The 23,320-nt window shown below is 46.4% G+C and overlaps 1 protein-coding gene across 2 annotated transcripts in view; it reads left to right on the forward strand.

Annotated features, from left to right (window-relative positions):
• selenoi (selenoprotein I) overlaps positions 1-23,320 on the forward strand; it is a 50,664-nt gene that overhangs the window by 9,724 nt on the left and 17,620 nt on the right. For both annotated transcript variants that reach the window (XM_036984538.2, XM_090242415.1), the window contains exons 3-5: positions 1,738-1,846; positions 5,772-5,846; positions 19,591-19,853. In XM_036984538.2, coding sequence (XP_036840433.1) covers positions 1,738-1,846; positions 5,772-5,846; positions 19,591-19,853 — 447 coding nt within the window. The remainder of the gene's footprint in view (positions 1-1,737; positions 1,847-5,771; positions 5,847-19,590; positions 19,854-23,320) is intronic.

The raw sequence follows: 23,320 nt of genomic DNA on the forward strand, positions 1-23,320 counted from the left end.
TCAAACTTTTTTAACAAATCAAAACTGAAAAATTGGGCGTGCAAAATTATTCAGCCCCCTTAATTAAGTTAATACTTTGTAGCGCCACCTTTTGCTGCGATTACAGCTGTAAGTCGCTTGGGGTATGTCTCTGTCAGTTTTGCACATCGAGAGACTGAAAGGTTAGGTACAAGTTAGTAATGAGGCTATATACAGGGGGTACCGGGTCAATGTGGGGGGGGGTACAGGTTAGTAATGAGGCTATATACAGGGGGTACCGGGTCAATGTGGGGGGGGGGGGTACAGGTTAGTAATGAGGCTATATATAGGGGCTACCGGTACCGGGTCAATGTGGGGGTGGTACAGGTTAGTAATGAGGCTATATACAGGGGGTACCGGGTCAATGTGGGGGGGTACAGGTTAGTAATGAGGCTATATACAGGGGGTACCGGGTCAATGTGGGGGTGGTACAGGTTAGTAATGAGGCTATATACAGGGGGTACTGGTACCGGGTCAATGTGGGGGGGTACAGGTTAGTAATGAGGCTATATACAGGGGGTACCGGGTCAATGTGGGGGGGTACAGGTTAATAATGAGGCTATATACAGGGGGTACCGGGTCAATGTGGGGGGGTACAGGTTAGTAATGAGGCTATATACAGGGGGTACCGGGTCAATGTGGGGGGGTACAGGTTAGTAATGAAGCTATATACAGGGGGTACCGGGTCAATGTGGGGGGGGGGGTACAGGTTAGTAATGAGGCTATATACAGGGGGTACCGGTACAGAGTCCGTCTGTCACCTCAAACACTGAAGAATGGCAAGGTATCATTACATCTATGTAAGTAGTATGTTGTTGAAATATGGTGATTCTAGTGGGGGGAGACAGGTATTTCTGATTTATCTGGCGATGTTCAGGTTTCTGCTCTTTAGGCAGATGACCTCAGGCCTGGGATATTCCAAGATGAGATTCTGAAGGCTTTGTGTTCCATAAAGTGTCCAATATACAATGCACTGCTGCCTTGTATAGGTGGCCCTGGTCATAGAGGCTTTTCAGGTCCAGGGTGGTGGAGTGGTGGGCCTGGTCATAGAGGCTTTTCAGGTCCAGGGTGGAGTGGTGGGCCTGGTCATAGAGGCTGTTCAGGTCCAGGGTGGAGTGGTGGGCCTGGTCATAGAGGCTGTTTAGGTCCAGGGTGGAGTGGTGGGCCTGGTCATAGAGGCTGTTCAGGTCCAGGGTGGAGTGGTGGGCCTGGTCATAGAGGCTGTTCAGGTCCAGGGTGGAGTGGTGGACCTGGTCATAGAGGCTGTTCAGGTCCAGGGTGGAGTGGTGGGCCAGGAAAACATTTGGTTTTGAGGCACAGTCACGGGAAATACTTGCGTTTACCCGCTGTATGGTAGCAGGGTGGAAGTCTTTTCGTGGTAGCAGGGTGGAGATAACCCTGCATTGGGAAAAGTAGAATAAACTTTTTCAATCACTCCCTTCAGTGCTGTGGTCACCCTTTCATGCTGTGCTCTCAGGTGGTTTGTGCCTGTGTGTATTATTACGTGGCTGGGAGACCCTAGTTGGTCCTCAGACAGAAGGTCTAGGGCGCTCTGGGTGTTTGGACACCAGAGTTTAAACACTGTGTGTTTGGTAGAAAAGTTTTTCAATCTGTCCATCCCTCTACTCCCCCCCCCCCCCCCCCCCCCTCTCTCTCTCTCCATCGCTCTCTCTCCATCCCTCTCCCTCTACTTTCTCCCCCTCTCTCTCTCTTTTCCAGGTGATGCCCAGATGGTTAGCTCCTAACCTCATCACCTTCACTGGTTTCATGTTCCTGGTCTTCAACTTCCTCATGCTGTCCTTCTACGACTACCACTTTGATGCATCCGGTATGCCGCCCGCCGTGTGTGTGTGTGGTGCAGGTTGTGGGTGTGTGGTGCAGGTTGTGGGTGTGTGGTGCAGGTTGTGGGTGTGTGGTGCAGGTTGTGGGTGTGGTGCAGGTTGTGTGTGTGTGGGTGTGGTGCAGGTTGTGTGTGTGTGGGTATGGTGCAGGTTGTGTGTGTGTGGGTATGGTGCAGGGTGTGTGGGTGTGGTGCAGGTTGTGTGTGTGTGGGTATGGTGCAGGTTGTGTGTGTGTGGGTATGGTGCAGGTTGTGTGTGTGTGTGGGTGTGGTGCAGGTTGTGTGGGTGTGGTGCAGGTTGTGTGTATGTGGGTGTGGTGCAGGTTGTGTGGGTGTGGTGCAGGTTGTGTGGGTGTGGTGCAGGTTGTGGGTGTGGTGCAGGTTGTGGGTGTGGTGCAGGTTGTGGGTGTGTGTGTGGTGCAGGTTGTGTGTGTGTGTGTGTGTGTGTGTGGTGCACGTTGTGTGTGTGTGTGTGTGTGTGGTGCACGTTGTGTGTGTGTGTGTGTGTGTGTGTGGTGCAGGTTGTGTGTGTGTGTGTGTGGTGCAGGTTGTGTGTGTGTGTGTGGTGCAGGTTGTGTGTGTGTGGTGCAGGTTGTGTGTGTGTGGTGCAGGTTGTGTGTGTGTGTGGTGCAGGTTGTGTGTGTGTGGTGCAGGTTGTGTGTGTGTGGGTGTGGTGCAGGTTGTGTGGGTGTGGTGCAGGTTGTGTGTGTGTGTGGGTGTGGTGCAGGTTGTGTGTGTGTGTGGGTGTGGTGCAGGTTGTGTGTGTGTGGGTGTGGTGCAGGTTGTGTGTGTGTGGGTGTGGTGCAGGTTGTGTGGGTGTGGTGCAGGTTGTGTGTGTGTGGGTGTGGTGCAGGTTGTGTGGGTGTGGTGCAGGTTGTGTGGGTGTGGTGCAGGTTGTGTGGGTGTGGTGCAGGTTGTGTGTGTGTGGGTGTGGTGCAGGTTGTGTGTGTGTGGGTGTGGTGCAGGTTGTGTGTGTGTGTGGGTGTGGTGCAGGTTGTGTGTGTGTGGGTGTGGTGCAGGTTGTGTGTGTGTGGGTGTGGTGCAGGTTGTGTGTGTGTGTGTGTGGTGCAGGTTGTGTGTGTGTGTGTGTGTGGTGCAGGTTGTGTGTGTGTGTGTGTGTGGTGCAGGTTGTGTGTGTGTGTGTGGTGCAGGTTGTGTGTGTGTGTGTGGTGCAGGTTGTGTGTGTGTGTGTGTGTGTGTGGTGCACGTTGTGTGTGTGTGTGTGTGTGGTGCAGGTTGTGTGTGTGTGTGGTGCAGGTTGTGTGTGTGTGTGGTGCAGGTTGTGTGTGTGTGTGTGTGTGGTGCACGTTGTGTGTGTGTGTGTGTGGTGCAGGTTGTGTGTGTGTGTGTGTGTGTGGTGCAGGTTGTGTGTGTGTGGTGCAGGTTGTGTGTGTGTGTGTGTGGTGCAGGTTGTGTGTGTGTGGTGCAGGTTGTGTGTGTGTGGTGCAGGTTGTGTGTGTGTGGTGCAGGTTGTGTGTGTGTGTGTGTGGTGCAGGTTGTGTGTGTGGGTGGTGCAGGTTGTGTGTGTGTGTGTGTGGTGCAGGTTGTGTGTGGTGTGGGTTGTGTGTTGGTGTGTGGGTGTGTGTGTGGGTGTGTGTGTGTGGTGCAAGTTGTTTGTGTTATGTGTTATGACCCTTTGGTCATGAAGGAAACAAGTTCCAGTGACTTCACACACCCACACACACACACCTGCACCACACACACACAACCTGCACCACACCCCCACACACACACCTACACACACACCTACACACACATCCACCCACCCACACACAACCTGCACCGCACACAACCTGCACCACACACAACCTGCACCACACACAACCTGCACCACACACACACCTGCACCACACACACACCTGCACCACACACACACCTGCACCACACACACCTGCACCACACACACCTGCACCACACACACACACACACACCTGCACCACACCCACACACACACAACCTGCACCACACACACACACCCTCAAATGACTCATGAAAGGTCTCGTTGATGCAACAATGGACTTACAGACTTATACACTTTATATACATGCGTACACAGGCAAGTATGTGGACACCCCTTCAAATTAGTGGATTCGTCTATTTCAGCCACACCCATTGCTGACCGGTGTATAAAATAGAGCACAGTGCCATGCAATCTCCATAGACAAACACTGACAGCAGAATAGCCTGAAGAGCTCAGTGACTTTCAAGTGGAAGCCCGTTCTCTGGAGTGGTGGGAAGCTCCCCGCCATTGGACTCTGGAGCAGTGGAAGCCCGTTCTCTGGAGTGGTGGGAAGCTCCCCGCCATTGGACTCTGGAGCAGTGGAAGCCCGTTCTCTGGAGTGGTGGGAAGCTCCCCGCCATTGGACTCTGGAGCAGTGGAAGCCCGTTCTCTGGAGTGGTGTGAAGCTCCCCGCCATTGGACTCTGGAGCAGTGGAAGCCCGTTCTCTGGAGTGGTGGGAAGCTCCCCGCCATTGGACTCTGGAGCAGTGGAAGCCCGTTCTCTGGAGTGGTGGGAAGCTCCCCGCCATTGGACTCTGGAGCAGTGGAAGCCCGTTCTCTGGAGTGGTGGGAAGCTCCCCGCCATTGGACTCTGGAGCAGTGGAAGCCCGTTCTCTGGAGTGGTGTGAAGCTCCCCGCCATTGGACTCTGGAGCAGTGGAAACGCGTTCTCTGGAGTGGTGTGAAGCTCCCCGCCATTGGACTCTGGAGCAGTGGAAACGCGTTCTCTGGAGTGGTGTGAAGCTCCCCGCCATTGGACTCTGGAGCAGTGGAAACCCGTTCTCTGGAGTGGTGTGAAGCTCCCCCGCCATTGGACTCTGGAGCAGTGGAAACCCGTTCTCTGAGGTGATGATTAATGGTCTGTTTTCATGGTTCGGGCCCTTCGTTCCAGAGAAGGGAAATCTTAACAGTTACATTATAGATTATTCGTTGTGGCAACAGTTCGGGGAAGACCCTTTCCTGTTTCAGCATGACAATGCCCCCGTGCACAAAGCAAGGTCCATACAGAAACTATTTGTTGAGATCGGTGTGGAAGTACTTGACTGGCCTGAACAGAGACCTGACCTGACCTCAACCCCATCAAACGCCTTTTGGGATGAATTGGAACGCCGACTGCGAGCCAGGCCTAATCGGCCAACATCAGTGCCGACCTCACTAATGCTCTTGTGGCTGAATGGAAGCAAGTCCCTGCAGCAATGATCCAACATCAAGTGGAAAGCCTTCCCAGAAGACTGGAGGCTGTTATAGCAGCAAAGAGGGGACCAACTCCATATTAAAGCCTTCCCAGAAGAGTGGAGGCTGTTATCGCAGCAAAGGGGGGACCAACTCCATATTAATGCCTTCCCAGAAGAGTGGAGGGAGGCTGTTTTAGCAGCAAAGAAGGGACCAACCCTATATTAAAGCCTTCCCAGAAGACTGGAGGCTGTTATCGCAGCAATGGGGTGACCAACTCCATATTAAAGTCTTCCCAGAAGAGTGGAGGGAGGCTGTTATAGCAGCAAAGGGGGGACCAACTCCATATTAATGCCTTCCCTGAAGAGTGGAGGGAGGTTGTTATAGCAGCAAAGGGGGGACCAACTCCATATTAAAGCCTTCCCAGAAGAGTGGAGGGAGGCTGTTATAGCAGCAAAGGGGGGACCTACTCCATTTTAAAGTCTTCCCAGAAGAGTGGAGGGAGGCTGTTATAGCAGCAAAGGGGGGACCAACTCCATATTAAAGTCTTCCCAGAAGAGTGGAGGGAGGCTGTTATAACAGCAAAGGGGGGACCAACTCTATATTAATGGCCATGATTTTAGAATGAGATGTTCTAGCAGGTGTCCACATACTTTTGGTCAGGCAGTGTATGTAGACTTATGTTTGCACAAAATAACTGATTTCTCTCTCTCTGTGTGTGTGTGTGTGTGTGGTGTGTTAGCTGAAGGATACACTCATGTGCCAAGCTGGGTTTGGGTCGCTGCAGGACTTTTCAACTTCCTGGCGTATACACTTGGTGAGTACTGCTGTGTGTGTAGCGTGTGTGTGTACGCTAGGTAAGTTCTCTCATTGGCGTCACCTGAATTTTAAAATTGACCTAATTGACATTTGTTTGTCACTGGCCTACACACAATACATGTCAAAGTGCCATAAAAAAATCCCTCTCAAATTAATTCAAATTAAAAAGCTGAAATGTCTTGAGTCAATAAGTATTCAACCCCTTTGTTTTGTAAAGCCTAAATAAGTTCATGAGTAAATATGTGCTTAACAAGTCACATAATAAGTTGCATAGACTCACTCTGTGTGCAATAATAGTGTTTAACATGATTTTTTTTTATGAATACCTCATCTCTGTACCCCACACATACAACTATCTGTAATGTCCCACAGGCGAGAAGTGAATTTCGATCACAGATTCAACCACAAAGACCAGGGAGGTTTTAATAATAGGATCTATGTGACTCAACGTTCCATGACGTACAGTAAGATGTTGGCAGAATAGATGGATGCAGTTCAATACACGATTAATATAATACACCAATACATTTCTTGGTAGTCTAAAATATCAGGTTGTAAATCACAGCTGGGCTGGTACGTTGTTTGCTGCATCCATTCAGGATCCACTGTTTCGTTTTCAACGACTCAATATTCTGGACAGAAACGGACGACTGTAACTAAGACTGGGAATGTCAATACAATCAACCTAGCAATGGTCACAAGTCAGTCATAGCATGGCTAATAGGCTAGCATATCTATTTATGTAGGTCTTTATGTAGCAATATGAAAACACGGAGCCTAACTAGCTAGCTGCTGGGAGGATGTCATGTCATTGGAGGACTGGGTGAGTAACCAACTTTTCCTCTCGTATTGTTTTTTTGTGGCTGCAGCTAGAAATGCAGGTGTCATTTAGTTAGCTAGCAAGAAATGTGAATCACTTTGCTAGCTAGCTGTGCGGAACTTGAACGACTGTTATCCACAGTTAGCGTATCTCATAGTTGTCAATCAAATGTATTTGGCATCGATCAAATGGGCAGGCAATTTCCCATTCAGTTGTCAAAACGTGGGTTGGGATAGAAGCATGCAGTACCCTAGTGGTTAGAGCGTTGAGCCAGAAACCGAAAGTTGGCTAGATCGAATCCCTGAGCATACACTCACACCTGTGTTAACAAGAGAATCACTGACATGATGTCAGCTGGTCCTTTTGTGGCAGGGCTGAAATGCAGTGGAAATGTTTCAGTTCATTTGCATGGCAAAGAGGGACTTTGCGATATATCTGATCACTCTTCATAACATTCGGGAGTATATGCAAATTGGCATCATACAAACTGAGGCAGCAGACTTTGTGAAAATTGTCATTCTCAAAACTTTTGGCCTCGACTGTAGACTAGTTTACGTGCTGCTGTGCGATTTGTTGCTAACGTTTCTTTGCTCTCTGCCAACTTTACGTTTTTTACTTTTTATTAGCGATGATATTTTTAGTTTTTCCCTCACTCTACTTTTTTTCATTCAACTTTTTCACTCCAGACGCTTTATCTGGACATGGTTCGTCAGGACCTCCACCAGCCGAAGCTAAGTAGTAACATTAACATGATGCCTTCTAATTGCAGTTGCTGTACTCATACTATACAGGAGAACGATCGCCTTATCATTATTTTTTTGTCAAAGTTCATGAACTTATCACTGCTGAAGTGGGGAATGCTGCTTTTTAGTTAGCTTTGCGACATTATCAAAAATAGATTTTGGATTGTTCTAGGATGATTGAGCAACAGTGAGGGCTCTTCGATACTGCACGGTACTGTCTTTCCAAGCTAGTCGGACGACTTCCAGTTTGGTGTGGCGCCATTTCCGTTCCAATTTTCTGGAAGCTTGCTTCAGAGCTCGGGTATTTTCTGTATACCAGGGAGCTAGTTTCTTATGACAAATGTGTTTTGTTTTTAGGGGCGCTGCTGCATCTAGGGTATTGCGCAAGGTTAAATTGAGTTCCTCAGTTAGGTGGTTAACTGATTTTTGTCCTCTGACATCCTTGGGTAGGTGAAGAGAGTCTGGAAGGACATCTAGGAATCTTTGGGTTGTCTGAGAATTTATAGTACGGCTTTTGATGCTCCTTGGTTGGGGCCTGAGCAGATTATTTGTTGCGATTGCAAATGTAATAAAATGGTGGTCCAATTATGAGGAAAAACATTAAGATCCACAATATTTATTCCACGGGACAAAACTAGGTCCTGAGTATGACTGTTGCAGTGAGTAGGTCCAGAGACATGTTGGACAAAACTCACTGCGTTGGGTCTGTGGGTTTTGGAGTGGGTCTGTGAACTTTTCCATGTGAATATTAAAGTCACCAAAAATTAGAATATTATCTGCTATGACTACAAGGTCCAATAGGAATTTAGGAAACTCAGTGAGGAACGCTGTATACGGTCCAGGAGGCCTGTAAACAGTAGCTATAAAAGTGATTGAGTAGGCTGCATAGATTTCATGACTAGGTGCTCAAAAGACGAAAACGCAGTCATTTATTTTTGGGGGGTAAATTGAAATTTGCTATCGTAAATGTTTGCAACACCTCCGCATTTTCGGGATGCATGGGGGATATGGTCACTAGTGTAACCAGGAGGTGAGACCTCATTCAACACAGTCAATTCATCAGGCTTAAGCCATGTTTCAGTCAGGCCAATCACATCAAGATTATGATCAGTGATTAGTTCATTAACTATGACTGCCTTTGAAGTGAGGGATCTAACATTAAGTAGCCCTATTTTGAGATGTGAGGTATCATGATCTCTTTCAATAATGACAGGAATGGAGGAGGTCTTTATTCCAGTGAGATTGCTAAGGCGAACACAGTCTTGTTTAGTTTTCCCCAACCTAGGTCGAGGCACAGACACAGGGATAGCTGAGCTGACTACACTGACTGTGCTAGTGGCAGACTCAACTAAGCTGGCAGACTGGCTAACAGCCTGCTGCCTGGCCTGCACCCTATTTCATTGTGGAGCTAGAGGAGTTAAAGCCCTGTCTATGTTCGTAGGTAAGATGAGAGCACCCCTCCAGCTAGGATGGAGTCCGTCACTCCTCAACAGGCCAGGCTTTCTGGCGAGTCCCAGAAAGAGGGCCAATTATTGACAAATGTTACCTTTTGGGAGGGGCAGAAAACAGTTTTCAAACAGAGATTGAGTTGTGAGACTCTGCTGTAGAGCTCATCACTCCCCCTAACTGGGAGGGGGCCAGAGACAGTTACTCGATGCCGACACATCTTTCTATCTGATTTACACGCTGAAGCTATGTTGCGCTTGGGGACCTCTGACTGTTTCATCCTAACATCGTTGGTGCCGACGTGGATAACAATCTCTACACTCTCTACACTCGCCAGTTTTAGCTTTAGCCAGCACCATCTTCAGATTATCCTTAACGTCGGTAGCCCTGCCCCCTGGTAAACAGTGTCTGATCGCTGGATGATTCGTTTTAAGTCTAATACTGCGGGTAATGGAGTCGCCAATGACGAGGGTTTTCAATTTGTCAGAGCTAATGGTGGGAGGCTTCGGCGTCTCAGACCCCGTAACGGGTGGAGGAGAGACCAGAGAAGGATTGGCCTCCCACTCTGACTCATTGCTTAATAGGGATAACCGGTTGAGAGTTTGTCGGCTGAATGAGCGACACCGGTTGAGCATTCCTTCAGCATTTCCTTCCAGAAGCCTTGAGAAAGTTGTCCGGCTGTGGGGACAGTGCGAGGGGATTCATACTACTATCTGTACTTACTGGTGGCACAGACGCTGTTTCATCCTTCCTACAGTTAAATTACCCTTGCCTAACGATTGCGTCTGGTTTTAGACCCCATCATAGCACTGAGACTGCACTTGTGAAGGTGGTAAATTACCTTTTAGTGGCGTCAGACCGAGGCTCTGCATCGGTCCTCATGCTCCTAGACCTTAGTGCTGCTTTTGACACCATCGATCACCACATTATTTTAGAGAGATTGGAAACACTAATTGGTCTACACGGACAAGTTCTGGCCTGGTTTAGATCTTATCTGTCGGAAAGATATCAGTTTGTCTCTGTGATCGGTTTGTCCTCTGACAAATCAACTGTAAATTTCGGTGTTCCTCAAGGTTCTGTTTTAGGACCACTATTGTTTTCACTATATATTTTACCTCTTGGGGATGTCATTTGAAAACGTAATGTTAACTTTCACTGCTATGCGGACGATACACAGCTGTACATTTTGATGAAACATGGTGAAGCCCCAAAATTGCCCTCCCTGGAAGCCTGTGTTTCATACATAAGGAAGTGGATGGCGGCAATTTTTTTGCTTTTAAACTTTTAGACAAAACAGATGCTTGTTCTAGGTCCCAAGAAACAAAGATATCCTATGTTGGATCTGACAGTTACTCTTGATGGTTGTACAGCCGTCTCAAATAAAACTGTGAAGGACCTCGGTGTTACTCTGGACCCTGATCTCTCTTTTGATGAATTTATCAAGAATATTTCAAGGACAGCTTTTTCCATCTTCGTAATGTTGCAAAAATCAGACATTTTCTGTCCAAAAAATTATGCAGAACAATGTATCCATGCTTTTGTCACTTCTAGGTTAGACTACTGCAATGCTCTACTTTCCGGCTACCCGGATAAAGCACTAAATAAATTTCAGTTAGTGCTAAATACGGTTGCTAGAATCGTACTAGAACCAAAAAATGTGATCATATTACTCCAGTGCTAGCCTCCCTACACTGGCTTCCTGTTAAGGCAAGGGCTGATTTCAAGGTTTTCCTGCTAACCTACAAAGCATTACAAGTCCTGCCGTACATACCTACACGTACACTACTGTCACAAGATGCAGGCCTTTCTTCTATAGAGCTCCATTTTTATGGAGTGGTTTGCCTACCCATGTGAGAGACGCAGACGCAGACTCGGTCTCAACTTTTAAGTCTTTATTGAAGACTCATCTCTTCAGTGGGTCCTATGATTGAGTGTAGTCTGGCCCAGGAGTGTGAAGGTGAACGGAAAGGCTCTGGAGCAATGAACCGCCCTTGTTTTCTCTGCTTGGCCGGTTCCCCTCTCTCCACTGGGATTCTCTGCCTCTAACCTTATTACAGGGGCTGAGTCACTGGCTTACTGGTGCTCTTCCATGTCGTCCCTAGGAGGGGTGCGTCACTTGAGTGGGTTGAGTCACTGACGTAATCTTCCTGTCTGGGTTGGCGCCCCCCTTGGGTTGTGCCGTGGCGGAGATCTTTGTGGGCTATACTCAGCCTTGTCTCAGGATGGTAAGTTGGTGGTTGAAGATATCCCTCTAGTGGTGTGAGGGCTGTGCTTTGGCAAAGTGGGTGGGGTTATATCCTGCCTGTTTGGCCCTGTCCGGGGGTATTGTCGGAGTGTCTCCCTCCTGTCTCAGCCTCCGGTGTTTATGCTGCAATAGTTTGTGTCGGGGGGCTGAATCAAATAAAATAAAAAATAAAAAGATCCCTTCTTACATCAGCTGATATATTCAAGTGCTGTATAGAAACCCAGCCTAAAACCCCAAACAGCAAGCAATGCAGGTATAGAAGCACGGTGGCTAGAAAAAACTCCCTAGAAAGGCCGAAACCTAGAGTGGAACCAGGCTATGAGGGGTAGCCAGTCCTCTTCTGGCTGTGCCGGGTGGAGAGGCTAGTCAGTCTGTTATTTCTGGAGTATTTCTCCTGTCTTACCCGCTGTCCTGTGTGAGTTTTAAGTATGTCCCTCTAATTATCTTGCTCTTTCTTTCTCTCTCTCTTTCTCTCGGAGGACCTGAGCCATACGACCATGCCTCAGGACTACCTGGCCTGATGACTCCTTGCTGTCCCCAGTCCACATGGCCGTTCTGCTGTGCAAGTTTCAACTGTTCTGGATATGGAACTCTGACCTGTTCACTGGACATGCTACCTTGTCCCTGACCTGCTGTTTTGGACTCTCTCTCTACCGCACCTGCTGTCACTAACTCTGAATGATCGGCTATGAAAAGCCAACTGACATTTACTCCTGAGGTGCTGACCTGTTGCACCCTCTACAACCACTGTGATTATTATTATTTGACCCTGCTGGTCATCTATGAATGTTTGAACATCTTGGCCACGTACTGTTATAATCTCCACCCGGTACAGCCAGAAGAGGACTGGCCACCCCTCATAACCTGGTTCCTCTAGGTTTCTTCCTAGGTTCTGTCCTTTCTAGGGAGTTTTTCCTCGCCACTGTGCTTCTACACCTGCATTGCTTGCTGTTTGGGGTTTTAGGCTGGGTTTCTGTACAGCACTTTGTGACATCGGCTGATGTAAAAAGGGCTTTATAAATACATTTCATTGATAATGCCAAGCGTCGGCTGGAGTGGTGTAAATCTCTTCTCTATTGGACTCTGGAGAAATGGAAACATGTTCTCTGGAGGGAAGAATCACGCTTCACCATATGGCAGTCTGGCGGACAAATCTAGGTTTGGAGGATGCCAGGAGAACGCTGCAGGCCCCAATGCATAGTGCCAACTGTAAAGTTTGGTGGAGGAGGTATAATGGTCTGTGGCTGTTTTTCATGGTTCTGGCCTCTTTGTTCCAGTGACGGGAAATCTTAACACTACGGTGACATTCTTGATTATTCTTTGTGGCAACAGTTTGGGAAACTCCATTTCCTGTTTCAGTATGACAATGCTTCCGTGCACAAAGGAAGGTCCATACGGAACTGGTTTGTCGAGATTGCTGTGAAACTTGACTGGCCTCGACAGAACCCTGACCTCAACCCCATTGAACACCTTTTGGGATGAATTGGAACGCCGACTGCGAACAAGGCCAAATCGCCTAACATTTGATTTAAAGTCACGCTGTTGATGCTGCCTGTAAACACACAGTCCAGTTCAAAGTGAATGATGGCAGGCCTGTGTGGTAATTGTCTACTGTAGCTCTGATTGGCGCAGCGTTCTGTTTAGACTCCGGTCCTGGACAAGACAGATGTATTTATTAGGTTTTATTTACTGCCGTGTAGGGCTGACCCCATTAGATTAGTCGATCGATAGGCTGTTGGTCGACCGAAATGTCTTTGTCAAGCAGCAGCAAAAAATAGTTTTTTTCATGGTGTACAAGACACCTGTCTGAGTGGACTGATCCACTGTAGAAGCCGTAGGGATGGCTTTGTCCATCAGTCTAAGACATGTGCTACTAAAATTGTTCAGTAGTTATAATACATAAGAACAATGGTGCAACACTAATAAAAATACTATTGTTTATGTTCTGGTCTGAGTCACGTTGTACAAAACTGGCGATAGATTTTCGAGCTAAAGGATAGCTGATGACCACAAACCGTGGTTAGCTGTATACTAACGTTAGCCAGTAAACTGGATAGCTTCTGGTTAGCTTCAGGCTAGCTTCTATTGTAGATTTCAGATTTGAGGTAAATAATATATATATATATTTTTAAATTGGTGAGGCGGGTTCCAGGAGAGTGTTTTGCAGTTGAGTTTTTGGAAAATAAAATATATAAAATAATTTCACATGCTGTTGTGCAAATGGAATAGACAACAGGTGGAAATTATAGGCAATTAGCAAAACACCCCCAATAAAGGAGTGGTTCTGTAGGTGGTGACAACAGACCACTTCTCAGTTCCTATGCTTCCTGGCTGATGTTTTGGTCACTTTTGAATGCTGGCGGTGCTTTCACTCTAGTGGTAGCATGAGACGGAGTCTACAACCCACACAAGTGGCTCAGGTAGTGCAGCTCATCCAGGATGGAACATCAATGCGAGATGTGGCAAGAAGGTTTGCTGTGTCTGTCAGCGTAGTGTCCAGAGCATGGAGGCGCTACCAGGAGACAGGCCAGTACATCAGGAGACGTGGAGGAGGCCGTAGGAGGGCAACAACCCAGCAGCAGGACCGCTACCTCCGCCTTTGTGCAAGGAGGAGCAGGAGGAGCACTGCCAGAGCCCTGCAAAATGACCTCCAGCAGGCCACAAATGTGCATGTGTCTGCTCAAACGGTCAGAAACAGACTCCATGAGGGTGGTATGAGGGCCCGACGTCCACAGGTGGGGGCTGTGCTTACAGCCCAATACCATGCAGGACGTTTGGCATTTGCCAGAGAACACCAAGATTGGCAAATTTGCCACTGGCGCCCTGTGCTCTTCACAGATGAAAGCAGGTTCACACTGAGCACATGTGACAGACGTGACAGAGTCTGGAGACGCCGTGGAGAACGTTCTGCTGCCTGCAACATCCTCCAGCATGACCGGTTTGGCGGTGGGTCAGTCATGGTGTGGGGTGGCATTTCTTTGGGGGGCCGCACAGCCCCGTCGGTGAGAATGGGGGCGTTCTCGGTTCTCATTTCCTGTAGTCCACAATAATCTCCTTTGTCTTGATCACGTTGAGGGAGAGGTTGTTGTCCTGGCACCACATGGTCTCTGACCTCCTCCCTATAGGCTGTCTCGTTGTCGGTGATTGGGCCTACCACTGTTGTCGTCGGCAAACTTGATGATGGTGTTGGAGTTGTGCCTGGCCGTGCAGTCATGAGTGAACAGGGAGTATAGGAGGGGACTGAGCACGCACCCCTGAGGGGTCCCCGTGTTGAGAATAAGCATGGCAGATGTGTTTTTACCTACCCTTACCACCTGGGAACGGCCCGTCAGGAGGTCCAGCATCCAGACGTACTATCCAGAGGGACTGTGGTGTTCTGCTTGAAACATGCCGGTATTACAGACTCAGTCAGGGAGAGGTTGAAAATGTCAGTGAAGACACTTGCCAGTTGGTCAGTGATTGCTCGGAGTACACATCCTGCGACTCAGCGTCCTTGTGGATGTTGACCTGTTTAAAAGTCTTACTCACATGGTTCTTAGTTTGCAAGCCCTTCCACATCTGACGAGCGTCAGAGCCGGTGTAGTATGATTCAATCTTAGTCCTGTATTGACGCTTTGCCTGTTTATTGGTTCATTGGAGGGCATAGCGGGATTTCTCACAACCTCCGTTGTTACCATCCCAGTCATGGACCTCAGCATCCGGTTTCTTCCCCTGCTGGATCAGATGCTGAGGGTGGTGGTGGTACTGAGGAGCACTTCTGTCTGTATTAAAGCCCGTTTGTGGGGTAAAACTCATTCTGATTGACTTGGCCTGGCTACCAAGTGGCTGCACCCCTGCTCAGTCATGTGAAATCCATAGATTATATTCTTTGAACTTGTTGCATGTTGCACATCTATCAACAGAAGACAAATATGTCTTCTGTTGCCTGTTTGACTGTTTGGTTAATATCCTACTGATTCTGTGAACACTAAGCCTCATGTAACCACAACATTTCAGATAAACAATTTCACAAATTCGTCTGCTTTTACTCTTTGCTGTGCTGTCATAATGTCTTTACACGTTGTTTCTTTAGCCTCTGGTATCATTTAATTAGTGTTTACGCTGTTCCAAGTAGTCAAACAAATCACATTTCTAGTAATAAGAACCCTCCTTTTTATTCATCTCCTTCATTATTACCAATATTATTGTGGTCATCATTATAGTAATTAGTAATAGCATTATCATTAGTAGACTTAGTATAGAACCACCATGTCATTATCATTAGTAGACTTAGTATAGAACCACCATGTCATTATCATTAGTAGACTTAGTATAGAACCACCATGTCAATATCATTAGTAGACTTAGAACCACCATGTCATTATCATTAGTAGTATAGAACCACCATGACATTATCATTAGTAGTATAGAACCACCATGTCATTATCATTAGTAGACTTAGTATATAACCACCATGACATTATCATTAGTAGACTTAGTATAGAACCACCATGTCAGTATCATTAGTAGTATAGAACCACCATGTCATTATCATTAGTAGACTTAGTATAGAACCACCATGTCATTATCATTAGTAGACTTAGTATAGAACCACCATGTCGTTATCATTAGTAGACTTAGTATAGAACCACCATGTCGTTATCATTAGTATAGCAGCCTTGTAGAACCACCATGTCATTATCATTAGTATAGCAGCCTTGTAGAACCACCATGTCATTATCATTAGTATAGCAACCTTGTAGAACCACCATGTCATTATCATTAGTATAGCAGCCTTGTAGAACCACCATGTCATTATCATTAGTATAGCAGCCTTGTAGAACCACCATGTCATTATCATTAGTATAGCAGCCTTGTAGAACCACCATGTCATTATCATTAGTATAGCAGCCTTGTAGAACCACCATGTCATTATCATTAGTATAGCAGCCTTGTAGAACCACCATGTCATTATCATTAGTATAGCAACCTTGTAGAACCACCATGTCATTATCATTTGTATAGCAGCCTTGTAGAACCACCATGTCATTATCATTAGTATAGCAGCCTTGTAGAACCACCATGTCATTATCATTTGTATAGCAGCCTTGTAGAACCACCATGTCATTATCATTAGTATAGCAGCCTTGTAGAACCACCATGTCATTATCATTAGTAGACTTAGTATAGAACCACCATGTCATTATCATTAGTATAGCAGCCTTGTAGAACCACCATGTCATTATCATTAGTATAGCAGCCTTGTAGAACCACCATGTCATTATCATTAGTAGACTTAGTATAGAACCACCATGTCATTATCATTAGTAGACTTAGTATAGAACCACCATGTCATTATCATTAGTAGACTTAGTATAGAACCACCATGTCATTATCATTAGTAGACTTAGTATAGAACCACCATGTCATTATCATTAGTAGTATAGAACCACCATGTCATTATCATTAGTAGACTTAGTATATAACCACCATGACATTATCATTAGTAGACTTAGTATATAACCACCATGTCATTATCATTAGTAGACTTAGTATAGAACCACCATGTCATTATCATTAGTAGTATAGAACCACCATGTCATTATCATTAGTATAGCAGCCTTGTAGAACCACCATGTCATTATCATTAGTATAGCAGCCTTGTAGAACCACCATGTCATTATCATTAGTATAGCAGCCTTGTAGAACCACCATGTCATTATCATTAGTATAGCAGCCTTGTAGAACCACCATGTCATTATCATTAGTATAGCAGCCTTGTAGAACCACCATGTCATTATCATTAGTATAGCAGCCTTGTAGAACCACCATGTCATTATCATTAGTATAGCAGCCTTGTAGAACCACCATGTCATTATCATTAGTATAGCAGCCTTGTAGAACCACCATGTCATTATCATTAGTATAGCAGCCTTGTAGAACCACCATGTCATTATCATTAGTATAGCAGCCTTGTAGAACCACCATGTCATTATCATTAGTATAGCAGCCTTGTAGAACCACAGTGTAGCTGTATACCTTAGAACTGTTTAGTTTTAATACCGTAACTTACTGAGGCCTATTTTTCAATACCTATATAGGCAACTGTATCAATCAGTCAGAGAGACAGCACTATACACACTGATGTTCTGTGGTTGTCGCTGTAGCAGGGAGGAGAGAGAGACAGCACTATACACACTGATGTTCTGTGGTGGTGGCTGTAGCAGGGAGGAGAGAGAGACAGCACTATACACACTGATGTTCTGTGGTGGTCGCTGTAGCAGGGAGGAGAGACAGCATTATACACACTGATGTTCTGTGGTGGTCGCTGTAGCAGGGAGGAGAGAGAGACAGCACTATACACACTGATGTTCTGTGGTGGTCGTCTGTAGCAGGGAGGAGAGAGAGACGGCACTATACACACTGATGTTCTGTGGTGGTCGTCTGTAGCAGGGAGGAGAGAGAGACAGCACTATACACACTGATGTTCTGTGGTGGTCGTCTGTAGCAGGGAGGAGAGAGAGAGCACTATACACACTGATGTTCTGTGGTGGTCGCTGTAGCAGGGAGGAGAGAGAGACAGCACTATACACACTGATGTTCTGTGGTGGTCGCTGTAGCAGGGAGGAGAGAGAGACAGCACTATACACACTGATGTTCTGTGGTGGTGGCTGTAGCAGGGAGGAGAGAGAGACAGCACTATACACACTGATGTTCTGTGGTGGTCGCTGTAGCAGGGAGGAGAGAGAGACAGCATTATACACACTGATGTTCTGTGGTGGTCGCTGTAGCAGGGAGGAGAGAGAGACAGCACTATACACACTGATGTTCTGTGGTGGTCGCTGTAGCAGGGAGGAGAGAGAGAGAGACAGCACTATACACACTGATGTTCTGTGGTGGTCGCTGTAGCAGGGAGGAGAGAGAGACAGCACTATACACACTGATGTTCTGTGGTGGTCGCTGTAGCAGGGAGGAGAGAGAGAGAGCACTATACACACTGATGTTCTGTGGTGGTCGCTGTAGCAGGGAGGAGAGAGAGAGAGACAGCACTATACACACTGATGTTCTGTGGTGGTGGCTGTAGCAGGGAGGAGAGAGAGAGAGACAGCACTATACCCTGATGTTCTGTGGTGGTCGTCTGTAGCAGGGAGGAGAGAGAGACAACATTATACACACCGATGTTCTGTGGTGGTCGTCTGTAGCAGGGAGGAGAGAGAGACAGCACTATACACACTGATGTTCTGTGGTGGTCACTGTAGCAGGGAGGAGAGAGAGACAGCGCTATACACACTGATGTTCTGTGGTGGTCGCTGTAGCAGGGAGGAGAGACAGCATTATACACACTGATGTTCTGTGGTGGTCGCTTTAGCAGGAAGGAGAGAGAGACAGCACTATACACACTGATGTTCTGTGGTGGTCGCTGTAGCAGGGAGGAGAGAGAGACAGCACTATACACACTGATGTTCTGTGGTGGTCGCTGTAGCAGGGAGGAGAGAGAGACAGCACTATACACACTGATGTTCTGTGGTGGTCGCTGTAGCAGGGAGGAGAGACAGCATTATACACACTGATGTTCTGTGGTGGTCGCTTTAGCAGGAAGGAGAGAGAGACAGCACTATACACACTGATGTTCTGTGGTGGACGCTGTAGCAGGGAGGAGAGAGAGACAGCACTATACACACTGATGTTCTGTGGTGGTCGCTGTAGCAGGGAGGAGAGAGAGAGAGACAGCATTATACACACTGATGTTCTGTGGTGGTGGCTGTAGCAAGGAGGAGAGAGAGAGAGACAGCACTATACACACTGATGTTCTGTGGTGGTGGCTGTAGCAGGGAGGAGAGAGAGACAGCACTATACACACTGATGTTCTGTGGTGGTCGCTGTAGCAGGGAGGAGAGAGAGAGAGACAGCATTATACACACTGATGTTCTGTGGTGGTGGCTGTAGCAGGGAGGAGAGAGACAGCACTATACACACTTATGTTCTGTGGTGGTGGCTGTAGCAAGGAGGAGAGAGAGACAGCACTATACACACTGATGTTCTGTGGTGGTGGCTGTAGCAGGGAGGAGAGAGAGAGAGACAGCGATAGTCAGTCAGTCGCTGTCATTTTTTTTAACATAGCGCAGCAAATCTGATCCCGGCACAATGAAATCAGGTCGCACTCCCTCTAGTCATTTGTCTTTTTTATTTATTTAATCAAATAGTGCTTAAAGCATCAGACCAGCTCAGTGAATATAGTTGATTTAATTAAAACACATAGGATGTCTATATATGGAAAAATACACCTTTTTTTAAAATTTCTACCAATACTGATGACTCTCGGTTGACCAAGATTTATGTCAGCCCTACTGCTGACAGCCCTACTGCAGTGTCCATTTATTGTCCAAACTCTCTCTGTCTCTCTCTCTCTGTATGTCTGTCTCTCTCTCTCTCTCTCTCTCTCTCTCTCTCTCTCTGTGTCTCTGTCTCTCTCTCTCTCTCTTTCTCTCTCTCTGTGTGTCTCTGATAGACGGTGTGGATGGTAAGCAGGCGAGGCGTACTAACTCCTCCACACCACTGGGGGAGCTGTTTGACCATGGCCTGGACAGCTGGGCCTGTGTGTTCTTCGTGGCCACCGTCTACTCCATATTTGGGCGTGGCCCGAGCGGTGTGGGCGTGGCCACGTTGTACTACATCCTGTGGGTGGTCCTTTTCTCATTCATCCTGTCTCACTGGGAGAAATACAACACAGGAATCCTATTCCTGCCCTGGGGATATGACATCAGCCAAGTGGTGAGTAGGAGACACTACACATTCACCTCATCGCTCTGGCTCTCTGTCAATTCAATTCAAGGGGCTTTATTGGCATGGGAAACATATGTTAACATTACCAAAGCAAGTGAGGCAGATAATGAACAAAAGTTAAATAAACAATACAAATGATCAGGAAACATTACACTCACAGAAGTTCCAAAAGAATAAAGACATTACAAATGTCATATTATGTCTATACACAGTGTTATAACGGTGTGCAAATATTTAAAGTTCAAAAGGGAAAATAAATAAACATAAATATGAGTTGTGTTTACAATGGTGTTTGTTCTTCACTGGTTGACCTTTTCTTGTGGCAATAGGTCACAAATCTTGCTGCCGTGATGGCACCCTGTGGTATTTCACCTAGTAGATATGGGAGTTTATCAACATTGGTCATACATTTGGCAGGAGGTTAGGAAGTGCAGCTCAGTTTCCACCTCATTTTGTAGGTATTCTGCCACTGTGTACTCTCTGTTTAGGGCCAAATAGCATTCTAGTTTGCTCTGTTATTTTGTTAATTCTTTCCAATGCGTCAAGTAATTATCTTTTTGTTTTCTCACCTCATCGATTTGGTTGGGTCTAATTGTGTTGGTCTCCTGGGGGTCTGTGGGGTATGTTTTTGTTTGTGAACAGAGCCCCAGGACCAGCTTGCTTAAGGGACTCTTCTCCAGGTTCATCTCTCTGTAGGTGATGGCTTTGTTATGGAAGGTTTGGGAATCGCTTCCTTCTAGGTGGTTGTAGAAGTGAACGGCTCTTTTCTGGATTTTGATCATTAGTGGGTATCGGCCTAATTCTGCTCTGCATGCAGTATTTGGTGTTCTACGTTGTACACTGAGGATATTTTTGCAGAATTCTGCATGCAGAGTCTCAATTTGGTGTTTGTCCCGTTTTGAGAATTCTTGGTTGGTGAGCGGACCCCAGACCTCACAACCATAAAGGACAATGGGTTGTTTAACTGATTCAAGTATTTTTTAGCCAGATCCTAATTGGTATGTTGAATTTTACGTTCCTTTCGATGGCATAGAAGGCCCTTCTATCGTTCACAGATTTGTGTAAGTTACCTGTGGCGCTGATGTTTAGGCCGAGGTATGTATAGTTTTCTGTGTGCTCTAGGGTAACGGTGTCCAGATGGAATGTGTGTTTGTTGTCCTGGCAATGGGACCTTTTTTGGAAGACCATTATTTTTGTCTTAGTGAGATTTACTGTCAGGGCCCAGGTGTGACAGAATCTGTGCAGAAGATCTAGGTGCTGCTGTAGGCCCTCCTTGGATGGGGACAGATCTAGGTGCTGCTGTAGGCCCTCCTTGGATGGGGACAGATCTAGGTGCTGCTGTAGGCCCTCCTTGGATGGGGACAGATCTAGGTGCTGCTGTAGGCCCTCCTTGTTTGGTGACAGATCTAGGTGCTGCTGTAGACCCTCCTTGGTTGGGGACAGATCTAGGTGCTGCTGTAGGCCCTCCTTGGTTGGGGACAGATCTAGGTGCTGCTGTAGGCCCTCCTTGGTTGGGGACAGATCTAGGTGCTGCTGTAGGCCCTCCTTGGTTGGTGACAGAAGCACCAGATCATCAGTAGACATTTGACTTTAGATTCTAGCAGGGGGAGGCCGGGTGCTGCAGACTGTTCTAGTGTCCTCTCCAATTTGTTTATATATATGTTGAAGAGGGTGAAGCTCAAGCTGCATCCCTGTCTCACCCCACGACCCTGTGGGAAGAATTGTGTGCGTTTTTTGCCTATTTTAACCGCACACTTGTTGTTTGTGGACATGGATTTTATAATGTTGTATGTTTTTCCCCCAACAACACTTTCCATCAGTTTGTATAGCAGACCCTCATGCCAGATTGAGTCAAAGCATGAGAAGACTTTGCCTTTTGTTTTGGTTTGTTTGGTTGTCAAGTAGGATGTGCAGAGTGAACAAGTGGGATGTTGTATGTTAATTTGGTAAAAAGCCAATTTGACATTTGCTCAGAACATTGTTTTTCATTGAGGAAATGAAGTCTGCTGTTAATGATAATGCAGAGGATTTTCCCAAGGTTGCTGTTGACGCATATCCCACGGAAGTTATTATGGTCAAGTTTGTCTCCACTTTTGTGGATTGGGGTGATCAGTCCTTGGTTCCAAATATTGGGGAAAATGCCAGAGCTAAGGATGATGTTAAAGAGTTTTAGCCAGTTGGAATTTGTGGTCTGTATATTTGATCATTTCATTGAGGATGCCATCAACACCTCAGGCCTTTTTGGGTTGGAGGGTTTGTATTTTGTCTTGTAGTTCATTCAATGTTATTGGAGAATCCAGTGGGTTCTGGTAGTCTTTAATAGTTGATTCTAAGATTATTTGATCATGTATATGTTTTTGCTGTTTGTTCTTTGTTATAGAGCCAAAAAGATTGGGGAAGTGGTTTATCCACACATCTCGATTTTGGATAGATAATTCTTTGTGTTGTTTTAGTGTTTTCCAATTTTCCCTGAAGAGGTTAGTCTAACGATTCTTCAATTACATTGAGCTGATTTCTGACGTGCTGTTCCTTCTTTTTCCGTAGTGTATTTCTGTATTGTTTTAGTGATTCACCATAATGAAGGCATAGTCTCAGGTTTTCTGGGTCTCTATGTTTTTGGTTGGATAGGTTTCTCGATATCTTTCTTAGGTTTTTTCATTCTTCATCAAACCATTTGTTGTTCATTTTCTTCGGTTTTCTATTTGAGATTTTTAGATTTGATGGAGGGAAGCTGAGAGGTCAAATATACTGTTTACACCTTCACTATTACAGTGGAACGTTTTACCCAGGAAATTGTCTAAAGGGATAGAATTTGTTGTTGCCTAATAGTTTTTTGGTAGGTTTCCAAACTGCATTCCTTCCATCTATAGCATTTCTTAATGTTACTCAGTTCCTTTGGCTTTGATGCCTCATGATTGAGTATTGCTCTTTTCAGGTAGAGATTTTGCTGTGATCTGATAGGGGTGTCAGTAGGGTGACAGAACGCTCGAGAGACTCTGGGTTGAGGTCAGTGATAAAGTAGTCTACAGTACTACTGCCAAGAAATGAGCTATAGCTGTACCTACCGTAGGAGTCCCCTCAGCCTACCATTGACTATGTTCATACCCAGCGTGCGACAGAGCTGCTGGAGTTGTGACCTGTTTTTGTTGGTTGTGTTGTAGTTGTGTCTAGGGGGGCATATGGGGGAGGGAATGGTGTTTCCTCCAGGTAGGTGTTTGTCCCCCTGTGTGCTGAGGGTGTCAGGTTCTTGTCCGGTTCTGGCATGTAAGGTCACCATAGACTAGTACATGTCCCTGGGCTTGGAAATGATTGATTTCCCCCTCCAGGATGGAGAAGCTGGCTTCATTAAAGTATGGGGGGGATATAGGTAGCACACAGAATAATATTTTTTTTCTCTGTTAAAATGATTTCCTTTTGAATTTCTAGTCAAACGTTCCTGTTTGATTAATTTAATG

This window comes from Oncorhynchus mykiss, chromosome 8, assembly GCF_057628025.1.
Source record: "Oncorhynchus mykiss isolate SJ-2025 chromosome 8, ASM5762802v1, whole genome shotgun sequence".
NCBI classification, from domain to species: Eukaryota; Metazoa; Chordata; class Actinopteri; order Salmoniformes; family Salmonidae; genus Oncorhynchus; species Oncorhynchus mykiss.